The sequence below is a fragment of the Platalea leucorodia genome (assembly GCF_965183815.1).
Source record: "Platalea leucorodia genome assembly, chromosome: 1".
Classification (NCBI taxonomy): Eukaryota; Metazoa; Chordata; class Aves; order Pelecaniformes; family Threskiornithidae; genus Platalea; species Platalea leucorodia.
Genome location: NC_138823.1, coordinates 99,837,734 through 99,850,110, shown reverse-complemented (window position 1 = coordinate 99,850,110; position 12,377 = coordinate 99,837,734). Strand labels below are relative to the sequence as shown.

The 12,377-nt window shown below is 38.4% G+C and overlaps 1 protein-coding gene across 3 annotated transcripts in view; it reads left to right on the top strand.

Annotated features, from left to right (window-relative positions):
- The window catches only part of KIF13A (kinesin family member 13A), a 119,534-nt gene that overhangs the window by 79,189 nt on the left and 27,968 nt on the right, over window positions 1–12,377 (top strand). For all 3 annotated transcript variants that reach the window (XM_082321168.1, XM_082321169.1, XM_082321167.1), the window contains exons 15-17: window positions 1,562–1,648; window positions 1,761–1,927; window positions 7,611–7,821. In XM_082321168.1, the coding sequence (XP_082177294.1) occupies window positions 1,562–1,648; window positions 1,761–1,927; window positions 7,611–7,821 (465 nt within the window). The remainder of the gene's footprint in view (window positions 1–1,561; window positions 1,649–1,760; window positions 1,928–7,610; window positions 7,822–12,377) is intronic.

The window sequence follows — 12,377 nt, the reverse complement described above, 5'->3', positions numbered from 1 at the left end:
TTTGGCTCAGAATAAACCATTGCAAGAAGGTATTTAGTAGGAATGAGGGGTCATTGCTTGTCTGTATCTTGGGTGGTAACAGGATCACTGAGACGCTGCTGGCTATCCTGACCTGTGCAATGGGATAGTAGGCTGTGTCTTGATGGAGGAGGATAAATTGTGCCTCATGAGTAGTTCCTGTTATAAAGCTCAGTATTTTGTGAGCAAGAGGTGTTTTAAAGATCTGAAAATCTTTACATTCTTTTCTAAATCTTTAATTACTGTTGTGTCTACTAAATATGCAGTGTGAAGTCATGTTTCTCCTTTTGTTTCTACTGCTGTATTTCAATTATTTTTCATTGGAGGGGCACTGTGGCTTCTCGGGTGGAACTGGAAATGTCTGTCACTTCGTCTCGAGTGGCATGTGATATGCAGTACCTTGGTCCTAGTTAATAGTCATGCTGCTTGACTGAAATGTGAATATCTAAATAATGTGTGGATTAGTATTAGAAAAAGAACCAGAAGTTAGAGAGACACCTTTTAAAAAAATCCGATCTCTTTCGTTCTGCCTTCAGTAAAATACCTCTTAGTATTTGCATTTTTCTTCTGCAGCCTACAGTACAAAATTTCAAGCAGATGGGATTCAGACTTGTGGTGATAGAGTTACTGTGCTGGAAATCAGTCATTTTGACTGGCAAGAACAAAGGCACATGTCAGTGGAAAAAACATATTTTGTTTTACTTGTGCTTGATCTGCAATACTTAAGTAGCTGTTCTTAAGACACTAGTGTCAACAGAAATTTAGTTACCAGAATTTAATTGGAGGGGAGGAAAAAAAAAAAAAGAAAATCTGGTTTTAAATCAAATGCTTACATGTTTGTGTTGACTTGCTTGAGAGAGACAGCTGAATACAGAACACTGCATCTGAAAAGGTTTTTTTCATTTTACTTAAATTTTTTTCCCCTTTAAAATAAAATGTTCTGCTTTGTGACATGCATATGCAAAAGTTCAATAGCTCCATTTTTTTCTCATTTTGTGATTGAAACCTAAATGCAGATATAGCAGTATACCAGATGTTCACAAAAGTAGACCCATGATAATAACAGAGACTCCATTTGTTGAAAGAATGAAACTTGGATCTAAGGTTCTTTTCTTACGCTTGAATGCCGAGTATGTTAACAGTATATTTTACAACTGTGTGTTGACTAACTTATATCTTGGAGAGCTTTATCAGTAGGATTTGCATGCAACCAAGTTTACAGACTGTTTATAAGAAACAGGCAGTGACCCGGTTTGAGAAATGGGCGTTTAAAGAAAACCGTGCAACTAAAAGCAACCTTGTCTGTATGTTTACTGAAGAGTTGTATCAGCCAACGCTGGAGGGGAAAGGTGCTTTGTGTTTAGTTCTGACAGTAGAAATCAGACCAGTAGCTTTCCCGTTGATTCTTTAGTGAGAACCTCGCAGATTTCTGCATCATATAATACAAATCACTGTCTGTAGATGGGAGAAGCAGTAGATCTTGTAGTTACTTTTTAACCTTTTATTTTTAGGATTTCACCAAAGTTGTATTTTCTTCTTTCAGATCCTGTGTAAATGGTGCACTGGTATGTTCCGTCACTCAGTTATGGCATGGAGACAGAATATTATGGGGAAACAACCACTTTTTTAGGTAATAGTTGATATTTACATTCCAGCCTCTTTACATTCAGCCTATGGTTTTTTTTTTTTCTTCCACTGTTCTGTATAAATTTTTTAGAAACTGAGTTTAAATTTTTACACAGAATCAATTTACCAAAGAGGAAACGACGAGATTGGCTGAAAGACCTTGAGAAAGAAACTTCGTTAGGAGAGCATGATCTGGATGCAGCTAGTGAAGCTTCTTCAGAACCAGACTACAACTATGAGTTTGCGCAAATGGAAGTTATTATGAAGACACTGAATAGTAATGGTAAGGCAGCTTATTCTTTTGGATTGTCTAACAAATTCAGTGTGGAACTTAATTTCTGGGTAAAGCAAGTAGTACACTTGCTCCAGGGGCCGTTGGAGCATTTTCAGGTAAAGATATTTTACAGAAACAATGTTAAGCACATATATATGCATTTATATGTGCTTAACATTGTTTTATATATATATTAAAAAAAAATGCACCTAGGTATAAATACAGACACATACACACAAATTAGCAGTTGGTTTGTGCCCTGACACACAATTTTATCTGTACATCTGCTGTCCTTTATAGTGCAGCTGAGTTGTAATCATCCTGTCAAATCATCATCTAAGTCCTACTAACCTCTTGCTTTTGCCAGTTACTGCAGACAAAAGGGTGCTCCAGGCATGCCTCGGTTAGTTTCATCCTGCCTTTTGTATCAAATATTACTGACACCATTTTAACCTTAGTAGAAAAACACTGAAATGATAACAAACCGATAGTCAAATGGCAGCTAGCATGGTTTTTAACCCTTGATCACTCTCAATCTTTGTTAAAACCTATTGTGATGCCTTTTTTTTTGGACAGTATAATAAAATACAGTATATCTAAAATAACAGTATGGTATATATGAAACAATATGGTGTTTTCATGGTTTCCAGAAAGCAAGTCATAGTTCATACAATATAATATGGTATGAAGAAATGTTGAAAAACTTGGTAAACTACTGAATGTTTTGTATAGGTTTTTTTAAGACACAAAATCTGAGAGGCAAAAACCTTGGTCTTTGGTCACTGACCAAGAAGACACAGTAGATGTTGTTTCATTGCTTTCTGTTCTCCTTTCTTCATATCTTCACAGTATTTCAGTTCTTTGCTGTGGTTTACTTGTTAAAATACAGTATTTACTTTTTTCTTGGTCTCCTCTTATTCTTTAATTTTCTTTGTTTTGCCATTGAGTACAGCATGATGGTTTCATTTGCTTGATGCTCTAGCAATAGTTTGCAGGGTTTTTTACAGTTTGATTTTAATGGGATTACTTGTGTGATTGAATTACAGGGTCAGGTCATTTAAGTTGATGTGAAATTACTGTGTGATAACAGAAATATTCTCGTTATGGTTCACTTATACCAGGAGACGAATTTCAGATGAATCTGCCATCCTGGTGGTCTTCAGTGTTGTCATCCCTTGTGAAGATTCTGTTGCCTGTCTTAAGGCCTCAAACCATCCTGTATCTGTGCCAAAACTGGGACAAAGGTTTTGAACTCGACTGGCTCATGCATGAGACTGCTGGAGAAATTTGAAAGCATTAATTGAGGCTTGATCTGCTTGTCACTAACCAGGGATTTGACTAAACTGTAGCAGTCTACAATGAGTCAGTGTTCTTTGAACAGAGGGTCACATTTTTTTGGTTTTTGTGTGTTGTTATCCAGCTGATGGAAATGATTCTTCACAATATTTCAAGTGTCTTTACATTTTAGGTCAGTAGGCTTTTTTGATTGTGGTCCAGGCCAAATTTTGTCTTGGTCATTTGTCTTCTGTATCTTTGCTCAAGAACAGTACCGACCTTGCTGTTTCATTAGAGCTCTTTCCTCCCTAACACACAGCAAATGTTAGCAGTCATACATGTCGCACAGTTTCAGAGGCTCCTTGACCCAATTATTCTGCTTCTTGTCTCTTCTGCTCCCTCCCACATAGGTGTTGCTTAACTAAGTTGGAGTAGTAAGTGGTAGTAAAACCCTGACAAAACAAGTGACTGTGAGGATCATAGGCTGGTCTTTTGATTTGAAGCCCGGTAGCGCTTCCAGGTTCTGTTCTTCTCAATGGTATAGCTAAAACACAGGGTTTTTTCTGACAGGCTTCCAGTTTGTTGGGTAAGAAGTAAAGCAGCAATACCCTTTATTTATTCTTCCTTAAAATGAAAAATTTTAAGGAAGGGTAAGGAATTTTAAGAATGGGTAAGGAAGAAGAAATAACTAAATAACTGAAGACAGTTAATTCTATTTCCATATCCTTTGGAGATGCCGTGGGGGGGGAATAAAGAGGTATCTTAAAAATTTTATTAGATAATTATTTTATAGGCATGTATGGTTTTGGGATTTTTCTTTCACATTAGTGATTCGATGTAGCCCAAACCAAGAGTTTTTTGTTTTCCTTTGTTTTGGGGATTTTCCCCCCCTTGATCTATTTGCGAACAGTAACCCTCTTTAAATAAGTAGCCTATCTTCTCCAGGGGGCAAACACATTTGTTTTTATCCCATGTAACCAGTACAACAGTGTCACATACTGCACCCAGCTCCAGAGAAGCTCTGAGGAAAATGTGTAACTTTGAAAACAGCTGTAAAGAAAACATCCAGATTCTTTCCTCCCTTCAGCATGTTCGCTTTCTTCGGGGGATTCTCTCAGATCAGCTTTGTACCGCTAGTTTGTGATACTGGTCAAACACAGAATGCAGCAAAGTTTACTTTATTCATGTATACGGTGCAAACAATGTGATTAGTTTGTGGAGCTTCTCATTTAAGCAAACAAAACTGTTACAGCTCAGGGTGGGAATTTTGATGAAATGTTGCAGAGCAGTCTGTGTCATAACATTCTTCTAGCTTGCTTAGGAAAATGCACTCACATGAAATCTTAAGGAATTTATTCAGCATTGTTGTTACTGGATTAACAGATTGCAGATGTGAATTAAGTGACATTGCAGCAAGGTAATAAATGTTGTTCATCCTATGGAGAAAGTACATTCTTCTGGTTCAGTGTTAATAGTCTAACATTTGCAGAGGATTAACTGCATATGAATGGTCTTCTCAGGGCCATTGAACTCTTGTCACATAAATATGTAAAGGATTGGGAGTTGGGACTTCTAACACCATATGGAATTTGCTGTGTGTTTGGCAAGCACTGGGTAGAATCATCCGTAATTTATTTGACTTTGCATGAGAAATCCAAAATTGTGGAACATGGTGTTTAAATCTAACTTAAACACTATTTTACTTCTTTTGAATTGTGAAAAACTTGACTGTTTATTTTTTCATCTTCTAACTAGATGGTTCATAATTCACACCATATTTTGCTTTTTCACTATGAAAGGCTGGGGGTTTGCTGTGTAAAAGCTTTCAAAAGTTAAATTGAAGACTTTTCTAAAAGTGTAAATTTACCTTTGCATTTCAATACAAGCATAACCCACCTTTTGTTTTTTTCCCCAAACAGTAGTAGATTTTGTTGAAATTGGGAATTTGTAACTAGGTTCTTACATCTTGTTCCAAGTATTTTCCGTGGTATAATTTGATTCTGTGGTGGTTGTGATCCTGTAAATCTAGGTGGCTGAAAAGGTCACTTTTATTAAGGAAATCTGCTCCCTGAACTCGGAGCTGGTCTTTGAGCAGTTTAGGAAAGTCTCATCTTAATGAGTCAGCCTTAGATTCATTTCCTGTGTTTGCAAACACAATAGAGGGCTTTAATTTCTTCCATGCCTCTTCTCTATCTTCTGCATAATACTCGATTTCTCAACCATTCTTACACATAACTGAAACGATTTTAGGGATTATCCAGTAAAACCTATGCATGTGAAGGTTAATTCCGGTATTACGTGGAGAAGTTAGGAGGAGGAGGAGGATGCAGATCAACATGAATAACTTGATTCGTAGTCTAGAATATTAGAACTTGGTTCAGTCACTTGTTTTTGTTGCACTGTCTGTTTAAAAGCTAAAAATAGCTAACGGTCTTTCTGAGAATGTCATGTACTAAAAAGTAATATTTCTGGTTATTTTAAGACACTTTTATGCATCACTGTTTTGCTATTTGGTTGCTGTTTATACTGACTGATTTTTAACTTTTTGTGTTATAATTACCATTGTGGTGGTATTTTATGATGCCTTTGAGTGAAGCCAGTGATTTCTTTCATGGATAAGGCTAGGGCCACAGTAGCAACTTGCAGTAGTGCCTGTTTTCTGCTAAAAATAAAGATGTGCTTTACATCAATCTTAATATTTCAAAAAAGGATGTTGAGAGGCAAATACAAACCCATTGTCACAACAGAACCCTGGAGATCCTGTTGGCTTCTATGGCATTTATGATAGGAAGGATTTGTTATGAAGTGATTTGCCTAAATAGCCATATATGTTAAAATTGCAGACAGTGAATTAGTTTATCTTTAGCAAAATTGGTCTCAGTAGTTTTAGTACTAAGTAAGTTGTTATAGATTACTGAATACAGTAATACTACATTGGTTTGCAAAGATATAGGGGACGTGTTTTTTGGGAGAGTGTATGTACATGTTATGGTGACCAGCGTACACTACTAGCAATGAAAACCCTACAGAACTTTTCATGTGAATCCTCTATTGCATGCTATAGTAACCCAAATTTTGTTTCATGTAGCATGGTAGTATCAGGAAAACTTGTACAAAATCTTATGAGGACTGGGTTTTGGTAGTGAAGGCAAGATGGTTCATAACTAAATCACACTGACATGTTTTTTGGTTTTGGTTGGGTTTTTTTGTTGTTGTTTGGGTTTGTTGGTTTTTGTGGTTGGGGTGGTGGTTTTTTTGAGAAGCACACCTCTAGTTCCAAAGTGGGACGGTATAATTAAATCTAGGTTTGTTTTTCTCCCTCCTTTGTGGCAGATTGGCGTCCTAAGTCACATCAGCTCTTTTTTTTATATTTGCAAAACAGAAGAGGTATCACAATCAATTATTTCAAAGCTGAAGTTTTTTGCATTTGAAAATCCTGGCAAGTCCTAGAGCTGCAATGTTGCTTCCCCTAATAATCCACCATTCCAACTACGGAACTCCTCTCCCTTCCCCTTCTGATGTACAGAACCAGCAATCTGTTAGGTGATGTGCTGTCGCTCAGATATTCATCTAGATGGACCTCGCAAACCACTTTTTTGCTGTATTTAAGCTTTCAGATGTATATACATGAAGCAGATATATACTGCTAGCATATAGGAGGAGTTTATTCCATTGAATTGCTTTTTCAGAGGTGCAGTCTGGCACTGGACCTAAAACCAGGAACAGACAGCGTAATGTTTCTCTAACTTGAATGCAGTTGAGGTTTAACTGTAGCTGATTGACAAAAGCAGTTTTTGTTTCAGGATAGAGTATCCAGATGGATATTTATTCTGGGTTGATACGGAGATGAAATGTGGTTTGTAAAGTTAAATGCAGAAGTCCCTCCAGAATGTACTTTGCTTCAGTGCTGTGAAGCGCAGCGATGCAATGTGATGCGTGGCTAGTCAGACAATTTGTTTGTCTCAGTTTTCGTCTGTGGCTCTCCAACATGGTTCATTCTCTGCCAAAATGGAGAAAGTAAATTGCTTTTTACTTCCTTAAGTCATTTCCTTATCCGGTTAACAACATCTTCCCTTGTATTTTGCTTTGTTTTCTTATTAGTAATTTGTTCCCTTTTCCATCTATTCTTTTTTTTCTTACTGGGATCCTGGAACATATTGTAACTTCACAGTACTGAAGTATGCAGTAGACAAGGGTCTTAACCATTGTTCTAGCCTCTTTGCATGCTGTATTTTTTTTTCTTGTTTGGATTTATTTATTTAATGCAATATTTATTATTTTGACATTTTGCGGGGCAGTGGCCGTCTTGTGTTTGCAAAGACTCTGGGATATGTTGATTGCTGTTACCAAATAAATAATGAGTGTTCTGTAACGCCGAAATGGCATTTTCTCACTTCCCCCCCTCCCTCCCTTTTAGACCCAGTACAAAACGTGGTCCAGATCTTGGAGAAACAGTACTTGGAAGAGAAGCGGAGTGCTCTTGAGGAGCAGCGGCTGATGTATGAACGTGAATTAGAGCTGTTGCGGCAGCAGCTCTCTCCAGAAAGGCAGCATCAGCATGGCAGTGACAGACTCTCCTACACTGCTCAGACTGCACAGCAGAAAGTAAATCTCTGGACAGAAGAGAGGTGAGAATACTGGAGTTAAAACAAAGGAATTAATAAGAGCTACAAAGGGTGAAAGATGAGGCTTGAACCATCTGTCAGAAACTTGTAATTATTTTTTGGTAGAGCTGACATGCAGTACAAGACCTGCCTGCACTAAAGTGTTAGCATTTCATTCAGGACTAGGTTCTGACGTGTAACATGCGTACAAGATCTTCCTGTTTGACTAAGACAAAAATGAAATAAGAATTTAGCTTTTATTGATCAGCATTATAGCAATTTTTTATTGTGTGTGGTGTGTTGTTGTTGTTTTGGGTTTTTTGGGGGGTTTTTTTTGTTTGTTTTTTTTAAACTAGAAAAGTGCTTCTGAAATGTTTGGTTTAGCAATTATTGTTTAAGTTACTTCTGGAAAGAAGGGAAAGGATAGTGCAGAGGTAAATTTGTCAACTCAAAGGAGTCCACTAAGGAGTATTGTGTGTTGAGGGTATACAATGAGAACACGATATTTTGCAATCTAAAACCATAAAAAATACAGAAAATGGGAGTCCTTAAATGTTGTATGTATGTGTTTGTAAAAGTAAGCCCAGCTTTACAAGAGGATTGCTGTGTATTTGAGAACTGCAGAATAGTCAAATAGAGTATGTTAGAGCTGTTCAGGAAGGAAAAGGCTTGCCATGAGGTGAAAAGGCCTCCTTACAGAGGAATAGCATGGCACTTGAATGCAGCCTTGGTGAAAGATCATCGTGAGATTTGCAAGGGGACTTTAAAAAGTGGACTAGGAAGATGTGAGCAGAGTTTAAGCAGCATGTGTGTGTTTGCATGGGGACAATGAGAGAAACTTGCTCTTAGTATCATTGGGAAGAGAAGGACGTCAGCTCCATGGAGAGAAGTTCTAGGGGCAGCAACCGAGATGATTTATGTTTTCAGCATACAAATGAGTATTCTGTCATTGGGGTAATTCAGCAGGAAGAATGACTCGATGTACTAACAGTTTTCTTCTAAGTTTCTTTTCAATCTATTTTCTTTTAAGACAAAAGCTTCATTATCCACTCAGCCTTTTTTTCTATATGTAGTGAGTTTGAGTGTTTTTTCCTATTTTGATTATTTTTGCTTTATTCCATATTCCACCATTAAAAAAAAAAATCCATGTACAAGAGGAGTCTAAACAAGGATAGTCAAGATTGTGTTGCAGTTTTCAAATTCAGAGTGTTAGAAATAGAACAGAACAGATCATGGTTTAGTTTTTGTGCAAGGTTTTGTTTTGTAATTTCTGCCCAGTTTGGCCTGGGAAAAAAAACTAAACGAATAAACTGTTGACCAGCGATGACTAGAATGTTTTCCATGGCAAGTATAGGGAGAAGTAGTACTGTGTTTCAGCTTTAATTAAAATAATTGTTTGCGCCTGTAAGAGCTAAAAACAGAATCATTGGGAACTGAATGTAAAGCATTGCAGAGTCACGGTTGGGATTTGCAGGCTCTTTTAGGGCTGCAGAAGGAGTGTAAAATGAGAAACACGCTAGTTGGAATCATTGCTATTTGGAACTGCTTTGAGCACAGCGAGGCCATCAAGAAATCACTGATAACCCACTCCAGCAGCAGAAATGAGGACTGGGCTTACTGGCAAGGGAAGCCATACCTCTAAAAAGATGCAACAGAAGGGAGAAGGAAGTAGCAAAAACTTCTTGCCTGTCCTTGAGCGTTGAAAAGAAAAAATTGTAACTGATCAACTTAAAATTAACCAGCCACCACAACCATGTAATGACATAAAAAATTAAAATCTGGAGTGATAGAAAGGCTGTGTTCTGCCAGCCTTCTTGGTAGTTGTTAGACATTTCTTAGGAGGAACTGTGCTTTGAACAAGCATTTTTGCCTCTGGATTTCATGGATGAATGCTTTACTCTATATAAACTGTTGAACTACTTGAAGATTGTACTTTGCTGCGTTGTAAAAAAGAGGAGAGCGCTCTTTGTAGCGATCAGTAAGGAGTCTGATAATGTTTTGGTGGCACTGCCATTGAATAAGCAGTTTCTGGAAGAACTAATTTTCAGTTTCCTGTCCTCCAGAAGATCCCCTTAGGTATGTTTTTTATTTATTTATAGTTCTAGAAGAGGTTTGGGCTTCTGCAGAAAAAGGGCAAAAATTTGAATCTTAAATAAGAAACCAGAAAAAAATCTTTGAGGGATTTCTGCTGTAAAAGCGTGGCCACATGGTGCTGAGAAAGTGTTTACTGGCCAACTGGCCAGAGGGCAAGAAATGCAGGAAAAAATGGCAAGACTGGATGTGAAGAATGTGTGAAAGAGCCAAGTGTCTGGATTGCACGGGATTTGATTAGTGCAGTTTTAGCTGTTGCTCTGTTGCCATTGGAAATGAAGCTGAGCTTTACCGGATCAGCCAGCAAAATGAATTGGATAGGTATCAGATGTAGGCACATGGCTGTATCTGTCAGATCAGCCAGAACATATTGCACAGAGTTTATTCCGGCTTTCTGTTGGCTATGGAAGGACAGATGGTAACCTGACCTGGTGTTCAAACCTGTTGGCATAAAGTTAGCCCATTGTAACTTTGAAAAAATTTAATTTGTCAGGGTGAGGGGGGGTGGTGGTGGTATACTGGACCAGAGGTTTAGTTCAGCGTATTCTGTATCTGACATTAGGAATCCCGGAGACTTGCAATGACACCTCATGAGCATCAGGTGTAAGTTTCCCTTGTTTGGCTTAAACAATTGTTTCAGGATTTCATGTTCAGTGGGGATTTGCTTTGGTTAATATCCTGAGGGAGCTTGTCATATGTTTTGTGTTGTATGAAATCCTGAAACTTCTTTTTTTTTGCTGAAGTTTCTGGAAGGGTGCTGGCTCAGCTAAGTACAGAAAAACACAACTGTAAGGAGAACTACCCATAATAATTGGTTGAGTTACTTGTAAGTCCTCCTTAGAGTCTTAAACCATTCCTTTCTCAAGAATCTAGCTAAGACAAGATTGGTGTGGGAGCCTCCCGAAAAAGCTCACCAGATGCCGGTTTCCTGGATCGAGGAAGGGACTGGCTGTAGCTGAATCCTGTGGCTCTTACAGCACTTACAGATCAAAGCTGCCTTCTGTTTCTCAAGCTAGTCAGCTGTCTTGCAGTGGTTGCAGGTGTAATGCCTTCTCAGTATTAAGTACTATTTAGTGAGTAATTCTTGACTCTACCTTCATTTTCTGGGTGAATCCAACATTGCAGCTGTCTGTGGAGTGCGTCATTCCCGTGGTCTGGAGTTGCTCATTTCATCTTGATGGCCTGGATAACAGAAGCAAGAGGCAGAGGGAAAGGAATTTGCCGTATAATGCCGGCAGCAGATATGGAGGAAGTGGACTAAAAATGCACTGAGAGTAGCAGCGATTTAAGGTCCAACAAAACCCACCACTGTTGCAAACTTGGGCCAGGCAGGGGAGAGAGACAAAGCTGCATGTTTTAGCATGTTGAAGGCACTAAAGTTCAGGGCTGCTTCTAACACTGCTGGTCGTTCACCATTTTGGTATGGTATCAGGGAAGCAGCAGAGTGCAATTTGAATTACCCAGGCTGCTCTTCTGGATATTTTGAAAAAAGATAGCCGCTCAAGAAGAATTCTGTTGGAGACCGAAAGGCATATTAACAGTTGTTTGTGGTTTCTGCTATAAAGGCATACAAAAGATCTAAGCTTATCTGAATAAAGGCAAATAGGCAAACTTTGCCTGTATTCACAGCAAGGCCCATGCATTTATTGTTCCTCCTACAGTTGTCCATAATGTGATGTATTTTGTAGAAATCAGAAGTGTATGTGCACAATGTGTACTGTATTTCAGTAGGACATTGCATAGAAAAGCTAAAAAATCATACTGGGGAGTGCTGGTCGCTGAAATATCTGAAGTTTCATCATGAGTTTTATGAAGATGATGAGATGCAGTAGGTGCTGTTGGGATTGCAAAGAAAGGCAGAAAGGGGGACTTCGCATTTGCTCAGAGGATAATCATAATACTTTTAAAAGGCAAATTAAAGATGAGAATCCCAGGTGAGAGCGTATCTTAGTATCACAGGTGGAGGTACAGTATGTGTCATAGCAGGTTTGCCAGATGTTACGTTAGAACGGATTTGCTCAGACAGGCCTTAGAAACCTTTTTGGAATTTGCCCAGAGACTGGTAACTGTACGGAGTGCACAAGCTTTAACCTGTGCTCATTCATCTATTACTTAAAAGGTACTTCGGGTATGTAGGACTTCAGATTTTTATTTTTTTCTTTTTTTAACGTGTACACTTGAGATGGCTTAAGTATATGGAGGGAGGTCCGGGAGTCCGTAGCACTGCAGAGCCCCTAGCTGCGATGTAAAGCTCTGGCCTGCAGTGACGGCAGGTTCCAACATAACGATCTGAGGAAAAGCGGGTTTTATCTAGATGGAGTCTCACATGTTGGGACTGGTAGTTTCTGTGGAACAGGACTCCAGATTAAAGACAAAGACAGCTGCAATTATTTCATTTCTTGAAAATTAGGAATGTCCCTAGGGCTTTTAACAAATCATCACTGTAACAGCTCCCATAGTACTGTGCCCTTTTATTTGGGCATTACTGT